Source organism: Microtus ochrogaster, chromosome 2, assembly GCF_000317375.1.
Source record: "Microtus ochrogaster isolate Prairie Vole_2 chromosome 2, MicOch1.0, whole genome shotgun sequence".
NCBI classification, from domain to species: Eukaryota; Metazoa; Chordata; class Mammalia; order Rodentia; family Cricetidae; genus Microtus; species Microtus ochrogaster.
The window spans coordinates 360,584-373,774 of record NC_022010.1 but is presented as its reverse complement, the minus strand read 5'-3'; the positions used below and the strand labels follow the sequence as shown (position 1 = coordinate 373,774).

Genomic DNA, 13,191 nt, shown 5'->3' with positions numbered 1-13,191 from the left:
TTTTTTGTAGTGATTGCTACTGTTTTCGTTTTATTTTGGTTTTGGCCTTTGGTCTGTGGACAAGGGGGTCTGTCTCTGAACAGAGGTCTGGGGCAACTGAATTCCCTAATGCAAGCAAGTAGGTCACCAATTGCTATTTTTTTAGGCCCCTAAAGAGCCATTCCTTGCTCACTTCTATGTCGGACCCAACATCACAGATAAAACCCCTTGGGGTATCTTAGCTTACCAAAATCCTAGTTTCCACCAATGAAAGTGAGGGAGTAGAAGGTAGGCAGACAGATAGGGAAAAGAGCAGAGAGTAGGTGATAAAGATGGTGAACTTCAAAGATAACTGGCTTCTTCCTCTCCCTCCTGATCTGGAACAAAAGGCTGGCAGTTTAAAACAAAATACTTGTGAATTTTCTCCTGTCAGTAGGGCCCCCTGCTGATGGAGTGGCCCACAAGTTCAAGCACATATGCACAACAGCTGTGAACCAATCAACCACCTGTCTCTCTTCAAACTGCCCAGCCCTGAAGTAGAATGGAAAGACTCCAAAGACTTAAAACCCTGTCCTGGAGAGGAGGCTGGCTTTTCAGCTTCAGGAACATTTTTCCTGCCTTTTAACATTTTAACTGACTAAGAAACATGATCAAGACCCCTTAGACAGAAGGTCTAAGAGCACCATCAGACAGCATCTGAGGTCTACGGCAGAACTCTCCTGCTTTGCTAGAACTTACCTACCCAGTGTCCTCACTGTTGTACTGAAAAAAAAGTCTTGATTTATAATTTTCTTTATTCTGTTAGTATAGAATGTTCATGAAATTGCTACCTTATTAGAACGTGGTATTTGTTTCTAAGCTATTATCACTTATATTTGGCTTCAAAATAAACTATCCCTTATCTTCTTTGAGGTAAGAGTTATACTTTTGTGTTGACAGAACTGCCTCTACAATAATCCTCTGACCTCTACACATGTGAATGACATACAAGAACATGCATACACACACAAATAATAAATTAAAAAGAAAAAAAATGTCTTACTAGTCACAGGCACTTGCCAAGATCAAAGCAATTCTGACTATAACAGAGGAACTTTAAACAGTATCCACCATTGCCCAAATAAGGGCATTATGCCAAGCAGCAGTTACTTCTCAGGTAAGGAAGTGTGAACTTAACCACTGAAAGAAAGGATATACTTTTATTACCGAAATGACATCAGAAACTACATTTGCATATCAAAATGGCTAGAAGTTCAACAAAGACTTTGAAAGTGGACAAAGTTTCATAAATGGAATCTTCCCCCACTAAGACTCACTTGCACAGGCTGAAGATGCACGGATGGTCCTCTGAGGTCAGACTGACTACATTCCAGTTACAAGCCCTCTTCACTACTGCAGTCAAACTGGATGTTTGGAGCATTGTTCCAGTAACTCCTTTGCTGGTAAGCAAGATTGGAAGTACTGTTTTAAAAGTCCTATACTAGCTGGGCAGTGGTAGCACATGTCTTTAATCACAGTACTCGGGAGGCAGAAGCAGGCAATCTCTGTGAGTTCGATGCCAGCCTGGTCTACAGAGCTAGTTCCAGGACAGGCTCCAAAGCTACAGAGAAACCCTGTCTCGGAAGAAAGAAAAAAAAAAAGTCCTGTCCTAGTCATTCTTACTCTCCTGATGTCCATGAAGACTAATGTGGCCTATTTGGATACACTCACAGTAAAGCAAGCTGTCCCCAAAGGGAACTTTCATGAAAAATCCCCTATTTATAATCTTATGTTTATATATAAATGGACATGCATATACCTAAAGGCTGATACATTGGGGGAAGGGAAATGTGTAGGAGAAAAATTATGATATGACCTAACCAATGGATCAAAACAGAGAACCACCAAAACTATGTCCCTTAGTAACCAGCCCCTCCTTGATCTGGACCTCAGAAAAATAAGCCACAGGCAATAACCTGAAGCCTTGAGGATCTTCACTGTGTGGCCCACTGCTCTCTAGCAGTATATTCTGATGTAGTCTATTGTTTTGTTTAAAATAAAGTAATAAGTTTCTGTGAAATCTGTGTGGGCTTTTATTTCACTGTTGAACAAAAAGCCAACAACCTGGCAACACCTGGCCCTGACCCTGAGCGTTGGTAACAGAATTACAATGACACTGTAAGAAGTCATCACATGGGCTGCAGAGATGGCTCAGAGGATAAGAGCACTTACTGCTGCTCTTCCAGAAGTCCTAAGTTCAATTCCCAACTACCACATGGTGGCTGACAACCATCTATAATGAGATCTGGTGCCTTCTTCTGACCTGCAGACAAATATGCAGGCAGAACTCTGTATACATAAATAAACCTTAAAGAAAAAAAGTTTTAAGGAGCTGTGAAAGGCAGAATCCAGAGGGAAGTCACAGAAACAACACAGCTTTGGTGTATGTGTGCTGGAGCACTTAATGAATAGAAAGCCAACATCTTGTAGGCAGCACAGCATGAGAGATAGAGTAGAAATTCCTCTGCAGGTGGCCAGATACAGCCTCACTCCGTTTGCTATCTCTAAGTCTCAGATACAAAAAGTTTTATTTCCTAATACAAAGAAAGACCCTGTCAATGGATCAAACTCCATGGATATGAAGCTCCCAACATGTAGGTATTGAGAAAGGTTCAAAAGTAGGTGCCCTCTTAGAGCCCCCTAAATGTTGATGTGCCCAACACTGAGTACTGTGGTCAGGATCAGGCAGGAGACATGTGGCATTTAGAGATGTCAACATCCCCAGAGTTTCTTGCTGGGTGGAAACCATCAGCCAGCAACTCCAAACAATCTCCTTTTCTGGCTGCTTTCTCTTTTTATATCAATTGTGCCTCTTTGATTTCAAACCATCTGAGGAAAAGGCAACCCTCCGAATTTCATAGGTCAACTTTTAATCAAATTGGTGGAAATATCTGGGACTGAGTTCAGTCAAGAATACCTGTTCCCTCTATTCTCTGTGAAAAATATGTGTACCTGGTCATCTCAGGTTCACATTAACTCAGGACTTCAGGCTCCTCTAGGATTCCAAGCCCCAATTTTATCCTCCACAGTCACAACTGCCATCTCTACCCATAAATGTCATCATCTGTTTGTTTTTTAACACAAGGCTTGCTATAAAGCCCAGGCTGTCTTAGAGAACTTTCTATGCAGGCCATGCTAGCCTCAAACATGAAATCTTTCTTTTTGAGTACTAGAATTACAAACTTGAACACCATACCCAGCTTGTGTTAAACAACTCTGTCTAACTTCCAGACTAAGTATAGAAGCCTGAGGGCCACCAAAGCTGTTATGTTTGAATGTGTATTATGTTTTGTTTTTATTAAAACAATAACCTTAAACTCAAGATCCTCCTACCTTGGCCTCCTGAATGCTGGGTGATGTACCACCATACCCAGCTTATTTATTTTTCACTTAAATTATTTTCAACTTAGAATACATATATATCATATTTTATACATCTATAATAATGTAATGTTATCATTAAGTTAAAAGCATCTTTATAAAAAAATAAAATCACCAACTTGTACCACGCAATGCTCAAAAGAATATAATTATGATTTTTTTTTAGCGAAGAATTCCCTGATTAAATTATTCTTCTTTGGGGGGGGATGGTTAGGACAGGGTTTCTGTGTAAGAGAGACCAGGCTGGCCTACAACTCAGAGATGCGCCTATCTCTGCCTCCCAAGTGTTGGGACTAAAGGCATGTACCAATACATGGCTAAGTTAGTTCATTTTAAATTGAAGGAGATAAATACAATCACTCTACCATGTTTAAACATTTGTATGAAAAAAAGATATCTAAAACCTGAATGGATCCTGTAATTCAGCAAAAAGATAAACCAAAATCTAAAACAAGTAGGGAAAGAATTAAACATGGACAGAAGGCACACTTACAAAACCACTAAAAAGGAAGGTGGTTGCTGGTTTTTGATCATTGTAGATTTTGTGGCAGTATTGATTCTATGAATGAATATCTGTACTGAATCAATGAAATGTTATCCTAACATATGAAAATAGATGCTTCTGTGAAAGTAAATAAAACTGCTACCTTTGGCCATTTGGGATTGAGGAGTCGGGCTTTGATTGCATCATCCAATGCCTTGTGGTACTGCTGGGTTTTCATGTAGGCTGCAGATCTATTGCTATATAAAATGCAGTTCTGAGGATCAACTGCCAGGGCTTCATTATACAAAACAATAGCTGTGTGGAAGTCTCCATCATGACAGGCCTGGTTACTCTGACGGACTTTCTCAACAAATTCAGCTTTGCTCAGTGCTGGTTCATCAGGACTTCTCTGGACAATAGTCTTAGCACCAAAGAGAGGAATCTACAAACAAAGAAACTGTCATAAGTTCAAACAGTCCACACAGATTCCTGGGGCCTGAAGCTGATGCAGGTATCCACCTTGATCTCTCTCTACTTTATTCACTGAGGCAAGTGTTATCATTTATAACGCTATAAATGACAACAGCAAGGTCTCTTTCTGAATCTGGAGTTAACCAATTCTGCTTCTCTAAGTTGACTTTTGTCCTTCTGAACAATAAGCTTTCCTTGAAACTGCTGATAGTTCCTTAAATGGACATATACAGGAGGGGGAATATAGCTCAGTGGATAACACACTTGCCATGGAAGCAAGAAGCCTGGAGCTGGGATCTCTAAAACCCATGTAAACCTTGGCAGGTGTAGTAGCCATCAGTAATCTTCATATTCAAGAGGCAGAGACAGGATCCCCACAGCAAGATGGCTAAATACAGAAACAGAATGGTTTTTAAGATATGATCTCTCTACCCTTTGCTGGCCTTGAATTCACAGAGCTCTGCCTGCTTCTCCCTCCTGAGTGCTAGGATTAAAGTTGTGTGCCACCATGCCCAGCAGGCTATCATATTTTGGAAATATGTACTTTTCTTATTTTATAGGAGATTACAATTAAGAGGCTGCATTGAGACTCAGAAGAGACTTTATTTTTTTAAATTTTGTCCCAACATAATATTTGTATTGATTATCTGGGAATTTCATATTATACATACCAATCAAACTCACTTCCCAGTCCTCCCAAGTCCACCCCCAACCTTGTAACCTCCCACCAAAACAGAAAAAGAAAGAAACAAGAAAGAAAAAAGAGACTGTGGCAGAAATTCATGCCTGCCTGGAGTCAGAAATTTAGCAAGCAACCTCCACTAGAGATGAAACCCTGCTGTCCTCTACCTGGCCTAGCTCTGGAGTTTTCACTCGGCTCCTCACCCACCGTTTGTGTCACAGATACCTTTTGTTGCCCTGTGTGAATCTTGTCTGGGAGTTTCCCATGGACACAAAGCCTATGCAAAACCTGGTTTAGAGGAAACCCAGAAAACCGTGGGACCTCATGAATCAGGTATTTGCACCTGGCATTGTGGTTATGGAAACTTCATTCAGTTTGTTTTGAGATAAGGAAATCTACTAGTTAAAGTGTAAACATAGAGAAAAAATAAGGATGCCAAGAGGCAAAGGGAAAGTGCTTCAGTTCACAGAGACTGAGCCCGCAGAAGCCACAGAGCCGAAGTTCATTCTCATGTGTCTCTGAGTCTTCATTTAACGGACCCGTGTGAACCCACACACCTATGCAGCATTACTTATTTTAAAAGAGAATTTTAAACAGTGTTGGGGCTGTGAAAAACTATAGGGGTTTTGGAAACTTTGAACTACATGCATTTTGCAACATGACATGGCTAGGAACCTATGAAGATCAAGGAATGAAATGCTGAGTGAGAATGTTCCCCATAGGACACAGGTTAATGCATTCGAACACTTGGTCTCTGTTGGTCACACCGTCTAGAAACCTCCAGGAAGTCCAGCTTTTTTGGAGAAGTACATCACCATGGCAGGCTTTGAAGTCTCAAAGCCTCATGCCATTTTGAGTGTTGTCTCTTCCTGTGCTTCAGACTCAAGATGTAGCTGGATGTGTCACCCCACCCCTGGCACCCCTATACCCAAAGAGTCTGGAATATTTGCTTTGAAGTGTCACCCCACCCTGGCACCCCTATATCCAAAGAGTCTGTAGTGTTTGGGTTAAGGCTTCACCTCAGCCCCTGGCATCCATATATCCAAACAGTCTGTAATGTTTGAGTGTAAAGCTCCATCCCAAGCCCCTCCCCCGGGAGTTGCTTCTGTCCAGACTCCACCTCTGAGAAAGCCTGCCAACCGGTAACCCCTTCCCAGAGATGCTCAAGTCACTACCTCAGGTATTTAAACTACCCCCCCCATAGAACAAAGACATGATATCCTGGTCTTCCTTTCCTATCTCCTCTCTGAGAGCCTGGAAGGCCACTTGAGTGTTAGTATCCATTAAACTTGGACCTTTTTAAATTCGGTTTGATTTGGTCTGATTCAGATTATTGCATTGGCAGAGAGATTTACTGGGTCTCAAAAACTTTTCAGTAAGTTCTCAGCATTCTATGTAGTCTTAGCTGTCCTGGAAATCTCTGCAGAGCAGGCTGGGCTTGAACTCAGAGATCCGCCTGCCTCTGCCTCCTGTTATGCCCAAATACGCGAAGTTTCCCCAAAAGCCAACAAGGAGACCAAGTCCCGTATGTAAAGCAAAGAGACTTTATTTTATGCAATTTTACAAACTCGGTCTCTCCACGTGTCCAACATATTCGAATAAATGGAGGGCCCTAAGCTCAGTTAGAATTGAGTTTTTATAGTGGTAAAGATGGGGGTGAGGGGTTTCTGAGGTTCAGGACCCCTGATTGGCAGACATTTGTCTAGGGGTGTCCTGGTGAGTGTGTGCTAGCAGGTGATCCTATCTACAGCAGTTGGAATGTTAGGCATTTCCTTCAGATAGTTTGTTCTTGGGTGGTGTGGTTGGGTAATCTCAGCTTGCGGTTCTTCCTGCAAATAGGTATTGCTTCAGGGTAAACTACTGAGACTCAGGCCTCCTTTAAACTTATCAATGGCTGAGTTCTACACTGGCAGGTGATAATGGTTGGAAGTAAAGAACTTCCTTTGGGTGATCTGTTCATATTTAGCTTATCATGGCTGGCTCCCAAGCACTGATGACAGGACCCAATCTTGGGTCCTGCTTGCCCCAGGTTTTAAGGAGGTATGGAACTATTTAAATTAATAAATCCATTAATTGACAACCCTGGACCTATTTTTCTGGTATATCAACAGGCACTATAGGTAGTTATCTTGTCCCCCTTGCCAGGGAGTTCCCCTTTGTCTTAGCTTTTCAACCTATTTTAGGCAGGAAGCATAGGACGACAAGTTCCTTTCCTCAACTACTTCAAGCTGACATTGGGGCATTGTTATCCAGGCCCAAACTGGTTGAAAGGCTAGCCAAAAGTAGGGAGGACATTTAGGCAATGGGGCAGACTTTGTTGAAGGGACAGGTAGGTAGCAATCATATCAGCTGAACTGGGCCACATCAGCTTTCAGGAAGTCTAGGGCTTGTTGACTTCAGAGGAGGTTGTAGTCGGCAACTGATGTTTACATGCATCTGCCAGCCAAGTGGAAGCCTACTGAGATATGTTTAAACTAGGAAAAGAAGTTAAAATTTAGAAAAATTTAGATAACAGGTATCTGTAAACAGAAGGAATAGATTTATATCTTTGAATCTTAGCAAAAACTACAGATTTTGGTTAGAAGAATGTGTGTGTATATATATGTGTGTGTGTATATATATATACATATATTTATTTATTTATTTATTTATTTCCAGAGAACCATGTATGGTAGCTTTAGCTTTAGAATGAGCTAACAAGTTGGCTATAGCTTTGTGGAAGAATATGGATACATTTTGCTGTTAAACAGACATTATAACTGCCCTAGCCATTAATACTATCAGAGATCTGAGAAAGATAAATAAAGTATATCTGAGTACAGAGTTTCTGAATCTATTAAAAATGACAGAGTCCAGAATCCATATACAGTAAGTCATACCCAGGTCTCCATAGCATTGGAAGCAAAAATATCTCGCCCAATGGTCAGCGTCAACTTACTGTCTAAGCCAGGCCCATATGGTGAATGTTTTTTTTTCTGTGGAAGAGGGACATAGAAAAGACTGACCTTACCACTTTTGTGGTACAATCAATTCTCCAAGATCCTACTGTTTGTCCACAGTCTGGACCAGGTCCTGGCAGCAGGTGTTGCACTGGGGCATCTCGTCCAGTGGTCAGCATCATCGTAATTCACGTGGAGACATCATGGTGTCTCATAATCTTCTTTGGAGACCTTGGGTTATTGCTAGGATCTTTTTAATCATTATTTTAAATGCCATATTCTGCAGATCTCTGAAGTATGAGGGCTGCCTAGGTATGTCTGATTAAACAAACTTTGTTTCGCATTATTTGCTTTAAGTTTGACTTTGAAAACATATATGGGGAACTAAATAAGGCTTATTCCCGTAACTAATTATATCAGTACTTTAAAGATGACTAACTAACTTGTATTTTCTAACAGTCTATAATAAATTATCAGCTTTTACAAGACTAGAACTCCACACTCTGCAATGATTTTGAATTAAAGCTAATAAACTGAATTAGTCATTCCAAGGGTAAACACAGAACAAGTTTATATCTAGCTATTAATGCTGTCTCCTGCAAAGGCAAGGAACAGTCCCAGGGTGAAACAGAAACAGGAGGGAGTCTAAGAGCTAGCACTGTCCTAGGGCAAACTGAGACTCAGGTCTACCTTCCTGCTGATCTATAGAACCCATCTTGACAGGTGTGTAGCAAGCTGCCCTGGGCACTATATTTTTCCCCCTTCACAAGTACCAATTACAGGATTCAATCATGATTCCTGTTGCTCAGGGGCTCAAGGGGGGTGATACTGGAACCTCAATACCATCAATCGAAAAGTATTGGCCCATTCTGGAACAAAAGCCATCAAGTCTGTTAATAAGAAGAAGCAAGATCATTAGGGGCCTGTTAGAGCTGAAAATAAGGTGGTTAGCCAAGGAGACCAGCTGAACAAGTTTTCACCCAGCTTTCCTGTGAGTGTTCTGTTCTCTATCATTAACAAAGCCACTGAATCTCTAATTACCCCAGAGTGGTTGACATAGAAACAACATTTCCCCAGAAGGAGGGCCAAACCTCTTAGTGTCAATACAAAAATTTATGACTCAGTTTATCCAAATAGCTTAAACCCAACAAAGTTAGCAAAGATAAGGAGGCTAAGCATACATTCTTAAGCCTAAACAGACCTTGAACAAAGAAATATATTTTAAAACCATTAGTTAATATTTTAATGCTTTTACCTTCTAATATAGTTTTTCATGTTATGGTGATCCTTCCATTACAGAATTTTTCCTGTTGTTATTTTACAAGTGCAGTTTATCCTATGTTGTGAATCTTAATTAAAACATCTGACGTGCAAGTGGTCCCAGACTACCCCTGTACAACCTCCAAAAGATTGAGATTCATAGGCTTGGATGCTGTTCCAAGCCCTCTATCAAACTGCTTAGATCATTGTCTTCTGTATAACAAGAAATAGACATTTCCGTTTCTGGTTAGTTTTTGGTGCTTATGGCTCTGACCCTAATTTTTAGCCTTTTATTTTAAGCTTAAATATTAACAATATAAAACATAATACAACACATTTTATAGTTGTCTCACAGCCTTATAAATTTAAATTTTTTTCTAAATAAATTAAAATCTCTTAAATGTCTCTCTGCAATATCAAGAATATAAAAAATAAAGTACTTCTTTAGTCCCACCCTCGACAGCATATACTTAGCCTGCTTTTAGATCTTAGCCTGCTCCATTTCACTGTAGCTGGTACTGCTGGAGACCATCACCTGGCACTGGAATTTCTAAAACTATTAAGGTCCATTGTTGACTGCAAATTCTTTGGGACGCTAGTCCTGCCATACATTTGTAAACCTCAGCTGTTTCCTATTACCCATGTATGTCTTTATAACCATTATCACTCTTAAATAAACAAAGTTTAGCTGGCAGAGCTAGGTACATTTGAGTATAAAAACATTGAGGTGCAGTTTTAAAACTTTAAATCCATATATATAATATATATATATATATATAATATATATATATATATTTTCTTTTTAGAAAGGGACATGAGTTATCATGCAAAAATCTATCCCAATCCAAACTATCTTAGAGATCTGTTAGACCCACTCCACGTGGTCAGCTTTAATCAAGATGGCGGTGAAATCATGTGGCATCCATTTTTTTTAACTCTAGCAAAATGGTAATGCCAAATTTAAAATGGAATTATGCCTTACGGTTTCTTTAAAATTGCCCATGCATAGATTTTAAGTAAATAAAACATGGGTTTAACATAGGAAGAGCCATAATCCAACTCTAGAGCCACCTTTTTAATAAAAAAAAAAAACAGCACATAGCAGTTTTAACATTATCTATACCAAAAAGTGATATGAATTTCTGCTAACCCAAATTTAGTAACCAGAGCTCAGTGATAAATTTCTGAAGTCAGACCCGTAAATGTGGCCACAAAAGTGATGGGTGGTAGAGACAGCAAAAATAGCCAGACCATTTCTGTCTCAGCTAGTAAAAAACTTATGTAGACAAACTTTTAAACAAAACAAGCATTTTCAGTATTTGCATGTATGAGAAACCACAGCAAACATAGTTTACATCCACTTCTGACCTTTTATAGCTTTTCATATACCTTTAGTCCAGTTTTCTTTTTATTCTTTTAGTCTCCTGCTTTCTCCCTTGCTTTCCAGATAACATACCAAAATCTCTCTTGCTTTTTAGACAACAAACCAAAATCTCTTGCGCTTTTCAGACAACATAAAAACTCTTACCGAAGTCTTTCTTGTGGTTTCCCTCAGTGGTATATAATATATTGTATGGCTACAATATTTTAAACAAGAGTAGAAACATGCAAATACTAAAACAAAAAAAATCCTTAAATTTATATCACATAAAATCCAGTACCAGTGTGAAACATTTGAGACGAGACCAGCGTGAAACATTTGAGACGAGACCAGCGTGAAACATTTGAGACGAGACCAGCGTGAAACATTTGAGACCAACAGTAGTTTTTTTTCATACATTAACCAATAATTGTAGCCAGCCCCTATAAGTGATGGCAGATATTTATAACACATTGGATCTGACCAAAACAGCTCTTGTGGAGGGAAATCTGGCTATAGCGTCACAACATGGCCATTGCCCTATAGCCAGAGCCCTTGACCCATGGAGCCAAACCTTAGTCAGGTTTGACCAGAAGTTGAGGCATGCAGACCCCAGAGCAGGCAGACGGAACTCATCCACCAGCATGGGAGGGGGCAGGGTAGTATGCAGCATGCAGAGAAAAAATTGTTAACCTTTCAAGTCATAGTAATTAACCCCAGATTCTCTGCTCAGTGTTTGAAATCCTATTGGGGTACATCCGCCCACTACAACTGTGGCTGGCAGCCTTGCTACATTGCAACAACAAGGATGCATAGTCCAGCCACCCATCCACACAAGCATGCTGCCCTGCAGCCTTGTGCTTGGGTCCAAGGCTGACTCCGTTTCATGAAATGTTTAAGGCAGTGGGTAGAGTTTGTTTTATCCCTTTTAGGAAAATATACCCCTATTGTTATTCTTTTTTAAAAAATGCTGCAAGATCCCCGGTGGCTGGTTCTAGGCAGAGAGACACATGGCGGGTAGGCAGAAGACAGAAACATGGATAGACACGACATGCAGGGTGAGGTTGAATGTTTATACAGGGGGTTATGGAGGAGGAAGAGTGAATGGGGAGACAGAGAGAGAGGGAGAGAGGGAGGGAGAGAGAGAGAGAGAGAGAGAGAGAGAGAGAGAGAGAGAGAGAAGAGGAGAAAGAGACAGATAAGGGAGGAAGCAGTGAAGTGGGGAGAGAGGCAGAAGCGAAGCTGCCTCTCCAAGAGGAAGATGGAAAAGAGAGCAAGCTCAGGCGGGAAGCTGAAGATCAGCCTGCCTCAGCGGATGGGGAGGGGAATGGGTGTAGCTTGTCTCTTAAAGGGACCAAAACCATAACATTCCCAGGTCTTCCTTATAATAAAAAGTACACACGTCAAGGAAGCAGAAAAGGAAGGGCCCAAGATGGCAGCAGGCAGATCAGAGGTAATGGGAGTGGGCGTGGCTTGTCCCTTAAAGCGACAGGAAAGTACAACATTCCCAGGTCTTCTTTATAATAAAAAGCAGGAGACCAGGCACCACAGCACAAAGGAACTGGGGCAGCCAGAATAAACATTCAACCTCACCCTGCATGTCCTGTCTATCCATGTTTCTGTCTTCTGTCCGCCCGCCATGTGTCTCCCTGCCTGGAACCAGCCCTTGCTCGGGGACCAGCAGCCGTCTCTGCCTGGGGCCCACTGCCTGCTGCCACATGGCCCGCCACCACTGTCCTGGGACCAGCAGCTGTCTCTGCCTGGGACTGGCTGCTCCCAGGGCCCGCTGTCTGCTGCCACATGTCCCGCCGCCACCACTTGGGCCACCGCTCTGGGACTGGCAGCCATTTCTGCCTGGTACTGGCTGCTCCCAGAGCTCGCTGCCTGCCACTACATGGCCCGCCACCACCATTTGGGACCTACAGCATTTCTGCTGCCTACTGCCACTGGGGATCTTGCAGCATTTTTTAAAAAAGAATAACACCTATGCTTATGGTTCTATCTCTAAAGTCCTGTAAGTGATCATGATATTAAAGTCAAAGAAGTCATGATTTGAGTCTGTCCCATATAGTCAGCTTCAAAAACACAACACACAGAAACACAGGACAATGAACAAGATAAAGGTGCCAAACCAAACCAAAGATGACAGCTTCAAGCTGTTTGTGGGTGTGACTTGCCCTCTATCGAGCTGAGACTGTTACCTGCATATCTCTATACAGAACTGAGACTGCTACCCTTATTTTATGTAAGTTTGCAAACTCGGTCTCTCCACATGTCCAACATATTGGAATAAACAGAGAGCCCCAAGCTCAGTTAGAATTGGGGTGAGGGTATATTCCCAAGAAAGGTATTACTGGGTCTTGGGGTAGGTTGATCCAAAATTTCCTGAGAAACCACCACACTGATTTCCAAAGTGGTTGCACAAGTTTGCATTCCAACCAGCAATGGATGAGTGTGCCCCTTACTCCACATCCTCTCCAGCAAAGGCTATCATTGGTGTCTTTGATTTTAGCCATTCTGACAGCTGTAAGATGGTATCTCAAAGTTGTTTTAATTTGCATTTCCCTGATCGCTAAGGAAGTTTAGCATGACCTTA

General features: G+C 41.3%; 1 protein-coding gene across 1 annotated transcript in view; it reads right to left on the bottom strand.

Moving 5' to 3' along the window:
- The window catches only part of Ttc28 (tetratricopeptide repeat domain 28), a 511,718-nt gene that overhangs the window by 475,746 nt on the left and 22,781 nt on the right, over positions 1 to 13,191 (bottom strand). The window contains exon 2 of the mRNA XM_026783808.1: positions 4,047 to 4,325. Coding sequence (XP_026639609.1) covers positions 4,047 to 4,325 — 279 coding nt within the window. The remainder of the gene's footprint in view (positions 1 to 4,046; positions 4,326 to 13,191) is intronic.